We start from the raw sequence: 22,472 nt of genomic DNA, 5'->3' as shown, positions 1-22,472 counted from the left end.
GTGGGTTGTGCTTCAATGTTGGGATATGAAATATGGCCGCTCTTTACCTATCTCTGTCATCCTGACCTGAGAGTGAACCAACCTCGGCACACGTGTCCCTATTCCAGCCTTACTTCCAAATCTGTCTACTGTCTGTTTTTCACTTTGTGACATTAGGGAAAGGTAGAGTTGGAAGAGAGATTAGAGCACATATTCCAACCAGTACGTTTTATAGACAGAGATAATGAATCTCAGATTAGGTGATGTGTTCATGGTCTCAGAACCATGGAGAACAATGAGAGTTAAAATTTAGGAATCTTGATTTCAAGCTCAGCACTCTCCATGACGCTATGTTGCTTTCTCTGCAGGTCCTGCATCTATCTTTGAAAGATCCAATTGTCCCCTGAATTCTTTGAAGCAGCAATGATAAAGCCCTGGGTTCTTACGTTTATTTCACTGGAAACATTCAGATTGCCTCCCCCACTTTGGGCAGGACTGGGCCTCTCTCTGTTTTTCACTAGCAGCCTAACTGCTTCACCTCCTCTCCTTACCCTATTATCTCCCCCTCCAAATGCTATTCAAATGAGGAAGGGCAGCTCTCTGAAAGGAATTAAATATTATGATTGCGATTTGTCTTCAGGGTATCTGCCCATTTAGCAGGTCCAAGAAAAGAGGTCAGAGGTAGATATTTAGAATCAGGAAATCACTGGTCATGTGTTGTTTCTTGGGTCTGTTCCCTTTCATAAAATGTTCTAGAATACAATGTGGCATCATTTTGAACTTGGGCCTTTTCAGTGTGTGGAGATTTAGGCGGTGGGAAGTGTAGATTTCCCACACTGAAACTTCTGCAGAGTCTTGTAGACCAAACAGATTATGAAAGTCTTCATAAGCATAGAATTTCCTAGAAGAATCTTGCACAGAAAATGGTATAACGTACTTACAACAAAAGGCTCCAAACAAAAACTTTCTAGATATTTCAGAAGCAGTAACACTGAAGATGGGAGACCATATATTTAAGAGCCTATGATGGCATAGATATTTCTTGGAAGCCTGTAAAACAGAGAGTCATTAGGTGGAGTTATTTTACTTATTTAAAACAAAGGGGAACCTCAAAGCATTACTAAGTTTGCTTTCAAAATTATCCTTGCAGTTATGATAGCATTTATAGGCAAAATTATCATGCCACTTTGGTCCATGGTTCGTACTGATCATATTTTTGTATTAATAAACCACAGAAAAGGAGGGATAATTGATTATCATCAAAAGGGTCACTCTTTGTAAGTACATATTTAATATCCATCTTAGGGGACCCCTGATTCCTAGGGGCCAACAAAGGTAATAATGGGGATTCATGAAAAACTTTACAAATTTGATGAAACAGAATTTAAATTTACCTTATATAAGATTGCATAGCTCTGCCAAGTTTTTACTTTAGGCTGAAATTGTATCATGCTGATTTTATATTATGTCATGCTGACTTTTAGCTCCTGCTGGTCATACTTATACAATGTTCTTAGTCAAAAGGGAAAAACATATTGACAATTATTTTCTCAATATAGTTTGGTAGTTCTAATCATTCAAAACATGGAGTCTACCAGGGGGAAATGGGAAATGTTAAACAGTGACAGTATGAGCCAGGTATTCAGGTAAAGACATTGCCAGAGTCACCTGGAACCTTTTTTTTTTTTTTTGCCCCTTATAGTTTGCATTCCCGCATACTCAGTATTTAGTCCTGGGCCCATCTCAAGGAATTCATCCATTCTAACTGATTAAACTAGCCCATGTGCTGATGATTGCCAAATTAGTATTTCCAATTTGGACCTCATTCCTCAAGCAGATCATTTTCCATTTCCTTTGGAAATCTTGTTGTGAAGTGCAGAATCAGTTACCATGTATAACAGTAAATGTTCTCTGCATAGAAAGTAATGTAAATCGCATCCCTCATTATACTAGGAAACACTATTATTACTGGCACGTCCACAAGCTCACACACATGTACATCTTGAATATATGAGTTGAATATTGTCTCTGTTGTTTTAATAAGATCAAATTTTTAAAATGCATGAAATAATTTTAGTCTTATAAAATATCAAAGGAATCTAGCTGGAATCTTGCAAATTTGGAGGAAAGCAATAATTTTTAAACACCGTTAACTTGGTTCACCCCTTGTGTCTTCTTGTAGATGAACATGGTCATGTCCCTCCTGGGGATGTTCTGTCCAACATTGTTTGACTTATTTGCTGAATTGGAAGACTACCATCCCCTCATCGCTCTGAAATGGCTCCTGGGACGCATTTTTGCTCTTCTTTTAGGCAACTTGTATGTATTTATTCTTGCCTTGATGGATGAGATTAACAACAAGGTAAATCTTGTGTCTGGATTGTCCTTGCCATCAGCATGTTGTTAGATTCCCAATCTCAAGATTGCCAGAAATGCCTTTGAAATCTCTGTTGTCCTCATTTTTGTTTCCATTCCTCTGCTTTCTAGATTGAAGAGGAGAAGCTAGTAAAGGCCAATATTACCCTATGGGAAGCCAACATGATCAAGGCCTACAATGCATCACTCACTGGAAATACCACTGGGCCACCCTTTTTTGTGCACCCTGCAGATGTACCTCGAGGACCCTGCTGGGAAACAATGGTGGGGCAGGTAATGTCACAAACAGAAGTGCATAACAGTTAATGGATTAAAAAAGAGCAGGGTCACTATTTCTTCCATAAGTGTGGCCTGTTTTTTATTGCTTATTAATGAAAATAGCTGAGACTTATTGACTGTTCACCATATGCTGGCTGTGAATTTCATATATATTATCTCTTATAGTCCTCACATGCATCCATTCAGGTAAGTAGTACCTTTACACCCCTTTTACACTTGCATGTGAAGGAAGGATATTTTAAAATGGTCTGAGGAAATGTTTACTATCTATCTGTGTTATAATAAAACACCCAGATTTAGATACAACCCAAGTAAATATTTAAGTGGAGCTCTAGTTAGTGTTACTTTTTTTTTTTTTTGCGGTACACGGGCCTCTCACTGTTGTGGCCTCTCCCGTTGCGGAGCACAGGCTCCGGACACGCAGGCTCAGCGGCCATGGCTCACGGGCCCAGCCACTCTGCCGCATGTGGGATCCTCCCAGACTGGGGCATGAACCATTGTCCCCTCCATCGGCAGGCAGACTCTCAACCACTGCACCACCAGGGAAGCCCCAGTGTTACCTTTTTTCCATAAAAAAAAGAAAAGATTCTTTTGGGAGCATACACTAATACTCATTTCAATAATGTTAATTTTTGTCAAATAATTGCCCCTTAAGCATGAAAGGAAATACTATTTTAGGTTTGTTGTTTTCAGATGACTGTATAAATGACCCCAGTCCAAGACTAGTGGTATTTTAGCAGATAAAAGAAATAATGTTTCATATGGCTTTCTGTTCAATAAAGGGAAACCAAACCAAACAAAAACAAAAAACCTACTTCAGGTCTCTTATTTCTATACAAATCCAATTTATATTTTGAAAAGCCTTTAATTTTATCTCATTAGAATTGACATTCCTCATGTGCACTTCCTAAACTGATTTTGGACTTTGGTTCGTCCTTGATGGACAGACATTTTAAAATATGTCATAGTGCTTCTGTCTGTCAGACAACAGTTCAGTTTCAGCAGTAATGTGGTCTTTGGGAAATTATTTGAAATAATTTTTTACTATGTACTTATTTTTTTGTAAGATAAATGGAAAATTGAAAGTTAGCATTAGTCTTATGAAGCTAATTTAAACAAATACAGATATCATTAGATGTCCTCAGCTTCAGATACTCATCTGACTTAAGCCACTCATCTGTGATTTCAATTGTGGGAAAAAGTAAGGAAAATGTATATAATGCTAGACAGACATCACTGAAGACCAAGTCCAAAATGTATGATATAAGTAAGGATTCTATTTTATTTTTTAGGCTTTTAGGGACCAGATAAACCCTTCCCTTTCCAGTTACATGTTATTAAATACTTGATTTTCAGACATGCACATTTCATACACATTTACAGGAACATAGTATGTATGCAATAATAAATGAAATGAAACCTGCCTGCAGTTGGTAGAGAGATGCTTGTGATACATGATGTGGTAGACAGAATAATAACCCCTCAAAAACGTCCATGTTCTAATCCCTGGAAACTGTGACTATGTTACCTTACATAGTAAAATGGACTTTACCAATGTGATTAAGTTAAAGATCTGGGGATAGGAAAAATATCTTGGATTATGCGGTGAGCCTAACAAAATCACACATGCTTATAAATGGGAGACAAGAGTCAGTCAGAAAAACTGGCTGTGACAGTGGAACCAGAGGTTGGAGAGATGCACTTTAAAGGTGGGGGAAGGGGTCCACAAGCCAAGGAATGCAGGTGGCCTCTGGAAGCTGGAAAAGGCAAGGACACAGATTTCGCCCTGAGGCCTGCACCTTGATTTTAGGCTTCTGAACTCCAGAACAGTTTATGTTTATGTTGTTTTAAGCCACTAATTTTGTGGTAATTTCTTACAGCAGCAATAGGAAGTGAATACACAGGAGTATATGGGTTTCCATGTTTTAAAACTCCTTGAAGCAAAATCTGGTCATGGCACTTAACACAAGTCTGTTTTATCACATCTAGGCGGCTCCCTAAATCTTCAGCAAGAGTTGAGAGAAGTGAAAAAATATAAAGTGTAGTTTTCACAAACTCAGAGAGTTTGAGATATTCTCTTATGTACATCCCAGAATGCAGACTGGCATGAGGGCTAAGCAACCTACCCTTTACCAGGCAAACACCTGTTAAACAAGATTAATAGAACTAACTGTAAAGAATAAGGTGGAAGCTGCTCACTTCTGAGGCAGAGGCAGCAATTAATTAGACATGAACGTCATGCAATCTAGAATACTTATTTTCTGATTATGCAGAAGCTTCTGGGATGCTCCCACACACACTGAATTAAAATAAAGAAAAAATTATTTAATTCTTCTTCTTGGGAGCCCTTGTACCATGCTGCTTGTCTTGTCCTTTTTTTTTTAAATCCTGTCTCTATCTAGTGGTTTTCCTTGCTTCATCATCTTTTCTTACTGCCATTTGTAGTTGGGTTTCCCTTTTCTCTTTCGCCTTCCTTTCTCTAAATGAATATTCAGCGCTTGTGGGAAAGTCTGCAGGAGCAGCAGGAGGGAAGGGCTGTGGTTCTGAAACATTTATTTTACCCACTTTTAAAACAAAGCGATTCCAGAAGAAATAGTAAAAGGCAGCTGCTTTGCACAGAATGTTGGAGATATAACCCCAAAGACTTGTTCATTTTTCTATGAGAACATTCCAGATATTTTCTCTTCTTCTCTATGGGTGCCCTCTGCTCTGTTTTTCCTCAAGGATGCTGTGGGACTTAATCTCTTTTTGAATTTGAATATAGGAATTTGGTGGCTCCTTTATCTCTCCAGGGAATCTCAAGATGTAGTCACTTAGTCTCATCTCCAGTGACATTTGATAGGTAGGCAGCAGAGCCATTCTTGGGAGACCGCTCTTTGAAGCTATATACTTAGGTCTGCATTTTGGCAAAGGAGAGAAAGCAGACAACAGCCGAAGATAATGACAATAATAGCTCACATTTATCGAATGCTTCTTGTGTGCCAAGCATTACCTCCTTGAATTTTTAAATTACCCTTTGAGATAAGTTATATCATTATCCCCATTTTATAGATGAGGAGACTATGACTTAGAAAGGTAAAATAATTTGCTCGAGACCTTAAAGAAAGTCAATGACAGGAGCCCAAATTTTACCTACAAAGTCTGATTAGAGTTTGTGTCCTTCTCCATAGTGCTGAACCGTCCTCCAGAAACATAATTAGCATCAACACATACTCCCAGACTCCTGCCATGGAATATCTGTCTGTGGCCCTTTGTGATGCCCCGTCTCTATTATTTTCCCTTCACTTGCTAATGAGCCTCTTAGGTTTACTGACCAAATACATGTCAGGAGAGTAAAGTGTGAGGTGTGGAATGCAGTGCTCTGCAGAAGGCCTGTGTGGAGGCCATGCTCCCATCCTAGCACACTAGGAACTGGAATTGGATGATGATCCCTTGGTGGGCTGGACCACCATTTTTGGAATTTCCTTTCTTATAAAGCAATGTATCCCTTCTATGGTATATTAATAAATATTTTTACATTTTAATATAATGTTTGAATCCTCTTCTGCTATTTTATGTGAAAGTTAGGACGTTGCTTAGGAAAAATATTGTATTTCAACCATTGGAATGAGGATGCTTAGGAGGTTGTGGAGGACTTCAAAACCACTCTGAAATATTTTCTTTCTGAGGAAGTCTTCCCAACCTGGTGGTGGAAACCTAAAAATATCCCTCACAGCCTACTTCTAATTGATGCTAGTTATTAGAATCTGAACTCAAATTGCCTGGGGAATGAAAAGGAGAATAAGAGTAGGGAAGAGAAAAGTTATATTCAGAGATAACCACAGGAATTTACTATCACTCAGTCGCTCACTCCATATTTATTGAGTGCAGGCTAAGTGTCAGGTATTGTGCTAGATACTGGAGGTGCAATGGGGAACAAAGGTGGACCCGGTCTCTGCCATTGTGACAATTACAATCTCGTGACAATTACAATCTCTTGGGAACACAGCCATTAATTAAATAATTATAAAACATTTGCAAATTTACAATGGCAACAAAGCACTACAAGAATGCAATGCATGCATTCAGAAAAGCTTGCCCCTAGTCATCCAGGTGAGGGACTTCCCTGAGTTAGTGATGCTGTAGTGATGCATATTAGTTGGTGTAAACTGAGTCAAGAGGTGAAGTAAGATTGAGTAGCATGAAGACCACATGTAAAGACCCTATGGCCTAAAGAAGTATGGAGTTTGAGGGTATGAAAGAAAGCCAGTGGGACTGGAGTAGAGAAGACAAAGGAAAATATGGAGAGCTAGACAGGAATCAGATTATACAGACACATGGATTATGCAGAAACCTCACACTCACCTTTTTACTCCAGCTGTTGCTGCAGCAAATGACTGCATGCAGCTGTTACAAGACAGTATCTCAACTGAGTTGTATACAGATTCTCACCTTTACCCTGCTTATCTGCTGTCACCAAATGGGACGTTAATACCACATGGGGCCATCCCTGACTGATGGGAATGGGAGCTGGTGGATAAATACTTCCCTTCTCTGTCTCTTGGGTGGACAGTTGTGGGACTTATTCTATATGGCTACTCAGCGGGTCCCCAGAAGAATCAAGACCCAGTTGCCCCAGTAGTGACAGCTTTTAACACTCTCTTGGGTAAAGGTTTTCTCTCCTTTCCTGTTTCATTCTTTTCCATCTCCACCCCTGTTCTTTGATAGCATTTCCCAAAATACACTACTGGCTCACAGGCAGTACATTTTTTTTTTTTTTTTTTTTTTTTTTGCGCTACGCGGGCCTCTCACTGTTGTGGCCTCTCCCGTTGCGGAGCACAGGCTCCGGACGCGCAGGCTCAGCGGCCATGGCTCACGGGCCCAGCCGCTCCGCGGCATGTGGGATCTTCCTGGACCGGGGCCGAACCCGCGTCCCCTGTATTGGCAGGCGGACTCTCAACCACTGCGCCAGCAGGGAAGCCCCAGGCACTACTTTTGATGGGAACTAATGGCAAGATAATTCTTTTACATTTATAGTTTAAAGTTTTCAGTATAATTTTTTTAGCTTTTAATATATTTATATTATAGTTAACTACTGTTTATGGCAGATGTTATACACCTTCTATTTACAATAGTAGGAGTTATTTTTTAAAAATAAAGTATATTAAAGTAAAGTAAGTAAAGTTAAAAGAAATATTAGGTAAATAATATTTCAGATAGTACTTGGACATGGCAAGAATCGTGAAGGTGGTACACGGCTACTTGGAGTTTAGGAAGCACTGCTCTGAAGTATGGGACTGGAAATTAACCAGATAACTGCTAGTCAAATGGGCCTTGCCCTGTGATGTGATTCTTTCTCACTAGTTATTTTAGAGGTGAGATTATATAGGTAGCTGGAAATAAAAACCAGAAGACTTCTTTTATTATAGAAGAACACTGTATTTCTGGAAAAATATGTCTTATTAGATATTCCATGTCTTCAATCTTAGGGCACGAATTATTGGGAAGGAGCAGAAAGGAAAGAGCAGAAGAAAACGATCATAATGAAAATTTATAATTATATGTCTACTCTTATATTTATTGCCTATTGTTATAAGTTCCGTGAGGAAATAGTGAGCTTCCCCTCTAACCCACAACATACACATTTTGCATGTAACTTCAAGTCCACACCACTGAGGTAAAAAGTTTCTAATTTTCCAGACCTTTTCTATACATATACATGTTATGCATATACTTATATACATGTATGTATATATGTGTAGGATTTTTTGTTAATAAGTGGGTTCATGCTACATATCCTATTTTGTAAATTTTTAACAATCCATTTCTTATCAGAACATAGCATTTGAGCACTTTTTAAACAAGTTTATTGAGATATAGTTCACATACCATACGTCTCACCCATTTAAAGTACACAATTCAGTGGGTTTTGGAATATGTTCACACTGTTGTGCAACCATAATCACAACAGCACTTTGTTTAAGAGCTCACAATGTTCTGTTGTGTGGACACCCGTTTTTATTTAATTAATTTCCTCTTGAGTATGTTTGAATTGCTTCCAATTTTGATCTGGGAGAAACAATGCTTTCATAATTATATGTATAGATTTGGACATTTGTGCTAATACCGCCATAGGATACATTTCTAGAAGTGGATTTTCCTAATAAAATCCACACACTTTAAAATGTGATGGATCTTCACAAACGTCCCCCCACACACAAATGTTGCACCCGTCTAACTTTCCCTTCTAACTGTCAGTTTACAACAGTGCCTATTTCACCACACTCTCACCATTATGGAAAAGCATGGATTTTAAAATATTTATCACTGTGTGGAGCAACGAGTTATTGTTTTAATCGTATTTTTATAATGTGGGATTTAGGTATTTTTGAATATTTTAATTAACTGTGTATTTTCTTCTTATTTGTGCCATTTGCCATTCTTTTCCTTATTGAATTGCCCATCGATTGTTGTACTGATTTGTAAAAGTTTTTAATGTGTTAGAAAAACTAGTTCTCCATCATATATGCCACAAGTACTTTTTCCAAGCTTGTCTTTTAATTTTATAAATAAAAAATTTATTTTATAAATAAATTTATTTTATTATCTGCTGTTTGCCAGATTCAAGTTTTAAACTTCTGTGTTGTCATTATTTTCCTGTTTTGTGTTCTCATGTCATGCTTATAAAAGTTTCTCAGTAGGAAGACTTCTGATACAGTGGTTTTGGAGCAGGAAATAATTCTTTTTAGACTAATAAAATAGGGGTGAAACATTTTTTACTTGCTAGATATGCCTAACTAGTTTCTTTACCATTAGTTGCAGTTTTCAAGTTAATACTATTTAGAAAGCATGACAAATTCGATGTTAACATTAGGACCATTTGAAGGGAGAAATGCTCCTTTTAATACAGATAATATCTCAACAGGAATTTGTGCGGCTGACTGTTTCTGATGTTCTGACTACCTACGTCACAATTCTCATTGGGGATTTTCTCCGAGCATGTTTTGTGAGGTTTTGCAATTACTGCTGGTGCTGGGATTTGGAATATGGATATGTAAGTGTGATATTCATTTTTCTCTTATCAAATTATTCCTTTGTGCTTAGTCATTTACGTATACCATGCAAGAAGAAGAATTTAGGAGGTGGGATTGTCTTTTAGATGTCAATAAATGAAGACCAATGAGTATAGCTTTAATTCAGAAGGGGGTCAGACTTGAGTCTCATGGCTTACAATAGTCTAGCAAAAATAGATTCTAGTAAAATTACAGATGGCTAAAGCAGCGGACTTCAACCTATCTGTTAAAATGGTGAACTCAATAAATCTTGGGCCCGTAGTCAGCTCCCTCCCCATGAAGCTTGCTGGCATTTCTAGAAGCAGGGCAAGATGAGTAGTATCAACTGCACATTTTCTGTTTGCTTTGAATTCTACTAAGCAACTGCTGGACACTTACCAAGTGCATCACTGTGCAGTACGCTGGGGGGAGAAAGGAGTCAGTGAACACGCTGCTTGCTTCATAAAGCTCACAGTCTAATGAGAGCTCAGCAGAGACACAAGCTTGGGGCTCTGAAAGGCTCAGGGTACTGACAGGGCTCTGGCACCTGGTGGAGTAGAATTCCGGCAAGTTGATTTCCTTCCCCACAACAACAGCACAGGTTTCTCTGAGCCCCACTGGTGTTGATTCCATCACCAGCCCCCCACTATGCTCAACCCCAGGTCCCCCAACAAAGTTTGAGGGCGGCAGCAAAGCACACATCTCTCTGTCCGCCTTTGGCAAATGAAACTGTCATCTTGGGAAATAGGACCTGAGGAGTTGATTATTGATACTCATTTGCTCAAGTATTTCCAGTGGCTTCTAAGTATTTAGAATGAATTCCAAATCCCTGTTCAAGGCCATTGATACCCTGTGTGATCTGCTTCTTTTTTTCTCTCTGAGCTCATCTCCTACCACTTTCGCTCTTGCTTTGTAAAGTCCACAAACACTGGGAGTCTTTCTTATGCTCAAACACAAGATGCTCCTTGCATCTGCCCAAATTGTTCTTCCCTCTAGGGGTGCAGGTTCCTAGAATTTGCCAGGGCTGATTCTTGTCATTAAGGACTCACCCCTAATATGTCACCTCCTTTGAGCTTTCCTCTGACCTTCCAATCCAAGGTGGCCCATCAGGCACTCTCTATTTCAGCAGTTTTCTTTTCTTTATACATTGTAAAACTGTTTGACATCTCCTTTTTTGAACGTGCTTATTATCTGTCTCCCTCTGTTGTAATGAAAGCTTTCTGAAAACAGAGGCCTTGACCTCATGCTTAGAGCTGTGCTTGTCACATGGCAGGTATTATGTTGTCTGGCTGGACTGGCTGACTCAGTGTTGAACCTCCACATCCTAGCGCCATCAAGGCAACGCCGTCTACTGACAGAACTCTGCCTGCTTCCAGGGATGTGCCCTGGAATCAATTCTGCCCTAGTATTCTTGAGCTAATGATGTTTCTCTTCTCACCAGTGAAGGGATATCCTTCCCTGCTTGTCTTCCTCCTGTCTCATGCCGTCTAGTTTCTGGACAAGTCCTACGTTCAGAACTGTTTTCAAGGCTCCAGGCTAGATTCTCTACCTGGCTACCTGACTTTGAGATTGTACCTTTTATTAGGTCATCTGTCTCCCTCACTGAAAGTGTTTCTTGGAGGAGCCAGAAGCAGTTAGGTCATACTGTTTGGTGGACGACGGTGAGGTAATGCTATAGATCCAGAATGCCCTTGCGTTGCTTTCCCATTCCCTGCTATGAGGTATTCAGCTGGCTTGGTTTCATTTCTATTTTCCTTGCCTGATTCAGCTCTTCTGAAGCAGACATAAAAATTGCCATTTCTTCCTTAGACCATCACTTGGCTTATGTTTGCCTTTGATCCCTAACTGCTTTCTTCTTAAGTGCTAGAAAATTTTGCTTCACATATGAAGTCAATATAACATGACCTGGTTGCATAAAAGCTGTAATTATATGACCGTAATTTATTATTTATTGAGTGCTGACAGTGCTCTTGGGTTAGAACAAAGTACAGGAAAAAAGACAAGTTTCTGTTTTAGGTCAGACAGAGTGAATTTGCTTCCATGTTACCTTTGGAAGGCTCATCAGAGAGAAGCTCAGCAGCAAAACAAGTTTTAAATCATTGAGGTTGGATGATGGACCTTTGATATGGATCTTATTATCACTGACCCACCAGGTGGATAGCTTACACAGCTGAGTGCCTGCTAGGTACAAACCATTGTGAGCAAACCGCTGTGCCTGCTGACAAGAGGATACACAGATGTAAAAGCTGTAAGCCTAAGGAGAGGTTGCAAACGTGGGTCTGCAGGCTAGATTCAACTGACAGATATCTTTTTCTCTCGTCTGCAGTGTTTGTTTGTTTTTTTGTTTTTATGAGCTAATATTTTAAAGCTTGGAGTTTTACTTCAAAAAAATATGGATTTCTTGGGACTTACCTGGTGGTCCAGTGGTAAAGAATCCGCCTTCCAATGCAGGGAACGCAGGTCCGACCCCTGGTCAGGCAACTAAGATCCCCCATGCCGCGGGGCAACTAAGCCTGCATGTCACAACTACTGAGCTCACACGCCTCAACAAGAGAGCCCGTGTGCCGCAAACTACAGAGCCCACGCGCTCTGGAGCCTGTGCACCACAACTAGAGAGAGAAAACCCGCACGCCACAACTAGAGAGAAGCCCGCGTGCAGCAATGAAGAGACCACGTGCTGCAATGAAAGATCCCATATGCTGCAACTAAGAGCTGACACAGCCAAAAAAAAAATTTATGTATGTGGATTTCTTGTTTTTCTTGACATATTGAAAGGCCTGACAACATTAGACCCATATTCCCACTCTGGAGAAATTGGCTGGAGCTGAGGAATTACTGCCCTCTTCTGGTGGAACATTCATTCACCGATTCCTCACACTCTTTGCTACCCTTTAATCCTGCAAGCTCCCGTTGTCAGCACAGAGCAGGAAATGTAATTAATTGCACATTGGAGAAACCACTGTGGGAGAGATCAATAGAAATACAAAGACAGGATGGAGTAAGAGACATTTGAGCCAAGTCTTGAAGGAGGATCAGAATTTCAAAAGACTGAGATGGAAGAAAGAATTCTCAGTGGACGGACTGATGGAAGGCAGGGCCCAGCAGCTGGAAAGTATGGGTGGTGCAGGCAGAGATGCAGAAATCTAAAATGGAAATGTTTTAGAGGATAAGAGGCCGATGAGAATGTTTCTTTGATATTCTGGACTTACTAATTGCCAGTATGAGTCCAGAAAGTACCTGTCATTGAAGCAAAAGAGAACCTGAGATGGGCAGAGAAGATACTTTTAAGAATCCTTTCAGGAATGAAAGAGAAAAATGTGTCCATTTCTGCCACCAAAAACAAGAATTTTTTTTTCTGAACTTTAAAAATAATACCAGTTCATTGTTTAAAAATCTGGAAAAGGCAATATAAGCTTAATATGGAAATAAAAATCACAGGTAATCCCACCACTCACGACATTACTTAGTTAATTGAATTGTAGAGTATTAGTGTTTATTTATATGTAGATAAACAAGTACTATAGATTTATATATAGTACTATAGATTTTTATAAAAATATATTGGCATGTATCCTATTGACTAGTTACTTGCTTTTCTTCACCTAACTGTGACCTTTTCTCTATGTTATTAACGGGTCTTGTATAATTTTTAAATGGCTGTGTGATAGTCTACATATGAATGCACAATAACTAGTTATTTTTTATTTGTTGTTAGTTAACTGTACCTAATGTTTTATTATTATATTAAACATTGTGATCGTATTTATTTATAGCCATGTAGATAAATATCTCCATAGATAAATCATAATCTTATGTAAAACTTATTTCCTTATGAGAAATTTCTCTAGGTTGAATTGCTCAGTTATAGAGGAGATATTTTTGAAAAAGTTCATTCACTTTTATAACAATATTAACCTCTATAAAGTCTAAACTCTGCAGACTCCAGCATTAGATTCAGAGATTCACTGAATATTAAGGTTAGGTGGAGTTTTGACAAAATCAGTCATAATGCTTTTATTTTACATATAAAAAATTAAGAGTCTGAATTGGAGTTGCCTAAGTATATAGCCAGTGAATAAATAAGGACAGTGAAATATCCTTCTGGAAAAGCCATTATGTTAAATATACTGAATTATACACTGGTTATATCTGAGTAAATGGGGTTAAAAGTGACTCTGTATATTTTCCAGTTATAAATTCGTGGCCAAAGTATTACCACAACAAACCTATGAAGATGAATTGAGGTGGGAAAATTACTGGCTAGGAGCAGACTGTTAGACCATGTAATGTAAGTTAATCTTTCCTAAGACTTCTCTGAGCATAGCAGGTAGTTCTCAGTGTTTCTAAAGAGTTCACTGACTCATGGGAGTGGAAAGGTTTGCTCCCAGAAAGGATTTTAACCACCCTGATTCAGCAAAACCGCCCTCAGTCCTCTTGTAAACTCTGGGTTTTCTGCAATAGTTCAACACAGAATGCCTTTAACTCTCACTTTAATTTATGTTGACACCATCCTTGCCATTTGTCAATGAAGTAGGTAAATAGTATCCAGGAAGAAATGGACTGAATACATGGCATCGGGTAAGAGTATGTTCAATCTAATTAAAACCTCAGCTTGGTTAAACCTTGTTTAAAGTTACATTTTAAGGTGCTCCTTGTTGAATTTATGTGAATGGAAAATATGGGAGATTTTCCTGAGATCTGATGGAGTGCAAGGTTACCCATAAATAAGAGGCATATGATTCACAGACCATCAGAGTATATTACTAATCATATTATACTGTATTATATTTTTATGTAGAGCTTGCCATGTGTTAGAACATCTACAAAATGCTTTACATATATTATTCTGTGTAACCATACCAGCAACGCTATGAGGTAGATAATATTTTTCTACTTTACAGTAAACTGAGGTTTAGAGATTTTTAATAATTTGCTGAAAGACATATAACTGGTCAGTGGTGGAGGTAGAACTGAAATCCACATCTGATTGACTTCAAAGCCGTCAACCAGATTTCCATCATATTGAATTTTCACTGTAATGCTTACCCCTAGAAATTTCAAGGACTCTGCCAAAGCATGACTAATTCATGAGCCAATCCATAGCATTTGTAAGTCAAATGCTTAGACAGGTTTCTTGCTGTAGAATGGAATTAGCAAGAGGGGCTGGGATATAGAATTAGGAAATAAACTGATATTCCCTTTCTGGGAATGAGATACTATTTAGCAGTCCAGGAAGATGGAATGATAAAGAGTCAGTAAGAAGTCATGGGTATCCAACAAAGGTGTGAGAACATGGGCAAAGGGACAGAATAGGCTGGACTGGACGGAGTCTATCTGCAGGCAACTAGGGTTATAGTGCAAAGCCCTGAGGTGCTGAATCAACCTAGTAGACGAGGGTTGGATTTGTTCTGGGTTAGTAGTTCACTAATTTGAGCATATATCAGAATGCTCTGAAGGCACATGAAAACACAGGTTTCTGATTCAGTAGATCTGGGGCAGGGCCTGAGAATTTACTTTACTAAAAAGTTCCCAGATGTTGATGCTGCTTCTGGTCTGGGGACCACCCTTGAGTGCCATTGCCCCAGTGCCACAGGCCAGGCCAGCCTCCAGCTCTAAGCAGTGTGATTCCAGCTGTGGGAAATGAGATTTGTGTGATGAAAGTCAGGCAGGTCATTGCAATGACAGAATTATCTCTGAGATCCTGAATTGCATTTCACAATATCCAGAGGTTGATGGTTTGCCCCAAATAATTAAACTTGCAGGGAGAGGATGGGTTTTCTCAGGCTTTTTCGTCCAGTGAGTACCATATGTTTTCCTTCTGGGTAGATAACTGACTCTAGCCCACCACAAACAAAGGTCTAAAAATAAAGCAAGAAAAGTTCTAGTTCCTTGACTATTACGGACCCCAACCCAAATCCAGATTGGCTTCTCTGTTGCTGGCCCCTAAAAATCTTATTATGGATGAGCAGCCCTTAGGGACTCTATTGCACTTACTCCATTTGAATCATTTTGTTAACTCGGGTTACGAGAAAACCTGTTTTTTCTCAAGCATCATTTACCTTTAAGCTTTTTATATTTTAGAGGCAACACTTTGCAAATTGATTTACACTCATATTATTAGTGTATTGGCTTTAAAAAAAAAGAAACTATAGTATGATCTCATATTTTTAAAAATCCACCTCTAAAAGAATGAGCCTTGAATTTCATACCCTGCGTGTGTGCGTGTGTGTGTGTGTGTGTGTGTGTGTGTGTGTGTGTGTTTGCTTTCTTTCATTGGTTTCGTTTTTAGAGTGGGATTTTCTGAGTTTAATGAATGGAGTATAAATTCCATTTTTAAGGTGTTTAGAGAGAAGCAATTTTTTTTTTTAACATTTATTTATTTGGTTGCGCTGGGTCTTAGTTGTGGCAGGCGGGCTCCTTAGTTACGACTCACGGGCTCCTTAGTTGTGGCATGTGAACTCTTAGTGACAGCACGCATGTGGGATCTAGTTCCCTGACCAGGGGTAAACCCAGGCCCCCTGCATTGGGAGCACCACCACGGAAGTCCCAAGAAGCAATTCTTTAATAACTGAGTCAACCAATTACAGATTTTAGATTAGAAAGGGATCTTAGAAATTATCTAGTTCAGAAGTAGGCAAACTTTCTCTGTAAAAGATTGCACAATAAGTATTTTCACTTCTGCAAGTATGTTATTGTGGTGTAGTGAGAAATATATATTTTGGTCTTCATTCCAATTCCCGGCTGGAGCGCCTAAAATTTTTCTAATTTACAAAGCAGTGACGGTGCTAGGAACATCTTTTGTTCTTATATTTGGTCTTTAACCCTGGCTCTTGATGCAGAGTTCCTAAATTCCTTGGAATATTGTGGGTGATAGGAGCATTATTTTTTCCAATGAGGCAGCTCTTGGTGGGCTCCTGGATAGCTTCAGTTTGGGGGCTGGTCAGCAGAAAGACCTGACCATAATTAGAAACTCGGAAATTTCAGCCTCATCCCCCCATCCTCCAGGGAGGGGAGAGAGGCTGGAGACTGAGTTAATGATTTTGTCCCTGTGATGAAGTCTCCATAAGAATCTCTGAACCCTGGGGTTTGGAGAACTTCCATGTTGCTGAACACATTGAGGTGCCAGAAAGACGGTGCACGTGGAGAAGGCAAGGAAACTCTGTACCCTTTCCCTCGTACTTTGCCCTATGCACCTCTTCCATCTGGCTGTTCCTGAGTTGTATCCTTTTATAACCAACCAGTAATCTAGTAAACAAACTGTTTTCCTGAGATCTGTGAGCTACTCTAGCAAATGATCAAAGCTAAGGAGGGAGTCGTGAGAATCTCCAGTTTACAGCCCATCAGTCAGCATAGGTGACAACCTGAGCTTTCGATTAACGTGTGAGGCTTTCATCTAAAGTGTGGGGCAGTCTTGTGGCACCAAGACCTTAACCTGTGGGATCTGTGCCAACTCTGGACAGTTACTGTCAGAATTGAGTTAAATTGTAGGACATCGAGATGGTATCCACAGAAAGTTGGGGAAATGCTTGGTTTGGGGGAAGAACCTATACATCTGTGTCAGAAGTATCATGAGTAGAGTGTAATCATAGAGGAAAGCAAGTGATTTCCCTTGCATCAGGCCATATGGTCTCTGTTGTAACTATGACATTCCTGTTTTCATCCCAGACAGCAATAGACAATACAGAAATGAATGAATGTAGCTATATACTAAAAAAACTTTATTTACAAAAATTGATGGTGGTCCAGATTTGGCTCATGGGTCATAATGCACCAACCCCTGATCTAGTTCATTTCATTAGTTTATCTGTGAGGAAACTGAGGCCTGAATTGATTAGTGACTGGCTCAGCTCACTCGGCGAGCAAATGGCAGGGCAAAGTCTCATACTGGAGTCTGAATCCCAGACGAGTGTCTGTATCACAAAACCACTTGTCACAGTAGGGAGTGTGGAGGTACCCTTTCTCTGCATCCGGTCAATCAATTTATGCATCAAAGATTTTATTCCTCCAGCTGCCCCTGCTGCACACACAGTATGAAACCAAGGGTTCCTAGTGTGTCCTTTGTGCTTTTCTGGTCACCTGGTTATAAAAATATCTCATCTCAAATGGCCTTTAAGAGGTTTGTATGCTTGTGAGAATAAAAGAAATGTACTTCTAAAAGTTTGAATTTTTTTCATTTTCCTTAGTTTGGTGGGCTAAATCTGACACTCTTCTAAAGAGGCCAAGGTTGAAGGTTTGATTCTTAAACGGACACAGAGAAGAGCTGTTCCAAGGCCACAGATGGTGCAGACCACCGACTGAGCATTTGTCACATGTGTTCTGTGATCTCACAGGGCTCCAGGAGAAAAGGGGAGTTGATCCAGAGCAAAGTGCTCCTGGGGAAAGAGAAAGACTCAGAGCTAACGTTTCTCCAGATTAGAAGCAATTCATTTTCTTCGTTTTCCATGAAAACCACACTTCTTTCATTGTTGATTTTAGAACAAAAACTGTCAACCTAACCTCTTTGCATCTTAAGAACATTAAGCTTCTTGATGATCTGCAAACTAAGTGAAACACTTTATATATACTTTAGTAGTATCTTGAGTGAATTTTTGTTGAAATCATCTGTCATCTTTGTCCTCCTTATATAGGGTTATTTATTTTTTCATTATGTATCATCTTATTATTATTATATCTTGCTATTTAACCATTCTTGTTATGTCAGACTTGGCATCTACTACCTGAATCTGTTACAAGGCACATCGCGCATACCTTTCAGTTAACTGGGAGAGTACTGTTGCCTTTTGGGAAGTGATGAATTTGACGCCTGGATTCAAGAATTCTTGAGGCAGAGTGTTCAAAAATTGTGAAAGATTTGTTGGGGCTCCAAATCAGAGACCTATTTTATCTTCTTACAAATATATTTTTGGGTGCTTGGGTTTAAGAAAAATTGAGACACTCTCAGGTTGTTTGATTTTGTATGTGTGTGTGTGCACATGAGCGTTGTGCTGTGCGTATATATGTGTGCTAGGGAGGGAGTTATTATGAGGATACATGTGGTCTGAAGCCACACCTGCAGGTGTCAGGATCTGGGGCAGTAATCAGGTCCTGCCACTCTATTACTCTCTCTTTGTGGTCCTCTCACTTTATATTTTTTGCTGTTTGCTTTTTCTCTTGTTACCAGTTAGTCAATTTCCTGATTGATTATTCTCTATCTCAAATTAAATAGGAGCCAGCTTTATTGTCTTTGCTAATTAGCATTACTCCATTGACAGAGCTTTCTTTCTAAGATGCCTAATGTGTCACCAGGAAGCCTTTGGATGGGTCCTCCTAGGACAGATGCCCACCTCAGTTCCAATTGGTGTCCCCTGTGTACAAAGAACAGCCTGGTGCTGCTGCCCTGAGTAGGATGGTATCATCTAGGAGTGAACACTGGACAATGAGTTGAATAACTTCTTAAACTTTCATTGTATTGCTCTCTCTCTTTTTTTTTTTTTTTTTTTTTTTTTGCGGTACGCGGGCCTCTCACTGTTGTGGCCTCTCCCGTTGTGGAGCACAGGCTCCGGACGCGCAGGCTCAGCAGCCACGGCTCACGGGCCCAGCCGCTCCACGGCATGTGGGATCTTCCCGGACCGGGGCACGAACCCGTGTCCCCTGCATCGGCAGGCGGACTCCCAACCACTGCGCCACCAGGGAAGCCCCTCTATATTTTTTATTGTAAAAGAAATTCACATTTTTTTATAAAAGTATTTTAAATACACAAAACTTAAAGAAGAAAATAAAAGCATAATCCATCACCCACATATAACAACTATTAATTTTGCCGATCACTTTTAAGTTTTTTCTTTATGCATAGTTTCATATTGAGTAGAAAAAATAATGTATAAGTTTACATATTTTTTGTTTAACATTAGAGCATAGTTTTCTCTTGGTTATATAAATATCCCTCCAACGGTGATTGTAATTAGCTGCAATATATATCATAGCATAGTTAAACTGTGTTTACTTAATTAGTTTTGGACATTTAGATGGTTTCATCTCTGCTTCTTAAAATTTGTTAGCATTTAGGATTATTTTGTTAAAACCAATTTCTAGAAGTAAATTTACAGGGTCAAAGAGGATGAAGTTTTTAAAACTTTTCATATGTGTTGTCAAATTGTTTTCTAAAGGTTTACTCCAAGTTTTACTTTCACCAGCAGTATATGAGAGCGTATGTCTCATCACACTTCCACAGCATCGAATGACAGAATTTTAAAATGTCTTACTGTGTTAAAAAGGATGCCTTATTATTTTATTGCTAATTATTTATTGTATTGATTATTCTGCTGCTGCAAGAAAGTAGTTGCAAGTCTAGCCATACCTATATAGAAATATGAAACACTTGCCTTTCAGTTTTTGCCATTTGAGATGCTAATACAGTGAATGTCTCCTCTAGCCTTCATACACCGAATTTGACATCAGTGGCAATGTCCTCGCTCTGATCTTCAATCAAGGAATGATCTGGTAAGCCAGCTGTGGACAGTTTATCACTTGAAGAAAGCCTCCAAGATCATTTTTGCATGAAGCACTGTAGCCTGGTGTTAGAGAAGTCCACAGTCTGTATCTAACTCAACATTTGTCTTTTTGCAAAGTGAATGGTTGTGAAGAGTTTACTTTTTTTACCCATATTTTAAATCTTAATTCTAAAAGGCATCTGCCTGTTTTGCAGAGCACTCCTTCATCAAATACTGGGAGTCTAGGTTCTGGCTTCTAGATTATTTGAAGGCTTTTTATAATTTCATATCCTGTGATACTAGGATCTGACAGTGAAACATTAATGATCCCATTACCCCATGTTAAGAAAGAAAGAAATTAGTGTAAGGTTTTTCCAAGAAACTTATTTTATTTGCAGTCACTATTGAATATGTTTTAAATGGAATTTACAGCTACTTTAAGAACTATTAGCTTACCAAATCCAGTAGTTTATAGAGATGAAATACATGTTTTAGGAAGGTTTAGTTAGAAATATGATCTTTATTTAGTAATTTGTTTCATGGGGCCACTTGCACATCGGAATTATTTCTTTTAATGTACAGAGGATTGTTATATCTTTTATTAAATGAAAGCATTTTCACTGTAAACTTTGACAGGTTAAGATGAGTTGATACAGTAGAAACCATTTTTGACTTTAAAAATGGAATCATAGCAGGAGATTCATCTGTGGACCGTGTGTCTTGAAAATCTGTCACTCTTAACTAAGAACACCCCAACCCACAAGCAGTTACAACTGAGCTTCTTTATCCCATTGACACAGATCTAATATTGTGCCAATCACACCATTGTCCTAGGTGCAAGTACTAGTTACTGGGGTCAGTTTTTGTGCAAGCTTCATCTATTACTCAACTCCTTCAACCATAGCTACTCTGAATTGTTAAACCTTTGTGAGAGCAAACCTCTCTGCAAAAGTAAAAATGATCTTGCTTCAGTAATATAAAGACCACAGTCAAGGGCCTCATCATCCTGCCTTGGGGCCTGTCAGATTTCTGTGCCTCACTAGGTCAATCAATCTGAAGAGAAGACTATGAAAAGATCCTCCTCTCCATTGTCAGGTGTGTTTAAAAACGTGATTCCTGTTCCCTTGCTTTCTAAATTTTACAGGTTATGGCTTATATGTCCAGAGAGTCATTAAGGAGTGAAATGCATCCTTTCTTCTCCAAGCAGGGAGGAAAGTCAAGGTGGCTCAACACGTGACTATCACCAGAGATAGCAAAGGGCTCAGCTTCCAGATCTTTCGTTTCCTGTAGGGGATTCTGCTGTCATGGCAGAAAATGGCTAACGGTGCTATTGGAGTAATGAGAAACCACTGCCTTATATCAGTTTTAAAACTCCCTGGCTCTTATGCAGAGTGTCGTAAATCCCTCAGGCCTGGCGTGGCGCCATTTGTGCAGACATATGCTGCAAGTCTGTTTCTTGTTCTTTCATAGTGAAGACAACAGATTGGCCTAGAAATTTGTTTTCATTGTCAGCAAAGCTCTTATAATTGTGTCCTGATTTGTTTCACTTGTAATTTTGCACCTATTTAGTCCACTGTTGTTCATATTGAAATTCTTAAATATCTAAACAATCTTCTCCAGTTTTCTCATGGGCAGACCCATCATCAAAATCTTTGCAGTATCATTACACTATCACTTTCTATGTATTCAACCTTCAGATATTGGTCAAATATTGCTTCCGGTTAGTTTGAAGAGGACTTTAGAAAGTGATTGTGTTTTTTGAGTGTACTAAGATGTTCACACACTTCCCAGAGTTCTAGAAGCAAAATATTGAATAACTATTATTCCCCTTCAGGTCAACCCTTTGTACAAATGGTCTTTTCCTAACTGCCAGGAAGTTGGTGACAGGGTAGGGATGTGGTGTGGGGAGTGTGTAGTCTAGGTTTAGAAGGCTCCCTTGTACTCACACATGTAATCCACTATTTTATGAGGCGTAAGGATCTGATGCCCAAGTATGGCCATTTGCTACAGAAATGATCAAAAGAGGATGGAGATTTTGTGTTCAATTTTATTGGTTTGTGACTGGAGACATTCAATAACCGCTTTAGGAGTTTCTGAGTAATGAAGGTTATTTACACCAATGTTATTAAAGTCAAACAGTTATAGGTAACATCCATTTTTTTATGAATTGGCTGATATGATCAGTAAAACTATATTATACACATCTTTTTAAAATAGCGTAGGTTTTGTCATCATATTTTTAAATGATGAAAGCATATCATATCTCTACTCTATCAGAGCAGGATGTAGCTGAGGCAGAGCACACACAGTGAGAAAGAAGATAGGTTTAGACGTTGTT

General features: G+C 39.1%; 1 protein-coding gene across 1 annotated transcript in view; it reads left to right on the top strand.

Annotated features, from left to right (window-relative positions):
* Nucleotides 1-22,472, top strand: part of TMC1 (transmembrane channel like 1) — a 155,235-nt gene that overhangs the window by 117,101 nt on the left and 15,662 nt on the right. Inside the window, exons 14-17 of the mRNA XM_060014630.1 lie at nucleotides 2,162-2,341; nucleotides 2,467-2,628; nucleotides 9,539-9,667; nucleotides 20,077-20,144. Of these exons, the coding sequence (XP_059870613.1) occupies nucleotides 2,162-2,341; nucleotides 2,467-2,628; nucleotides 9,539-9,667; nucleotides 20,077-20,144 (539 nt within the window). The remainder of the gene's footprint in view (nucleotides 1-2,161; nucleotides 2,342-2,466; nucleotides 2,629-9,538; nucleotides 9,668-20,076; nucleotides 20,145-22,472) is intronic.

The sequence above is a fragment of the Delphinus delphis genome, chromosome 6 (assembly GCF_949987515.2).
Source record: "Delphinus delphis chromosome 6, mDelDel1.2, whole genome shotgun sequence".
Taxonomy (NCBI): Eukaryota; Metazoa; Chordata; class Mammalia; order Artiodactyla; family Delphinidae; genus Delphinus; species Delphinus delphis.
The sequence above is the reverse complement of the archived record's forward strand: the minus strand, read 5'-3'. Positions and strand labels throughout refer to the sequence as shown.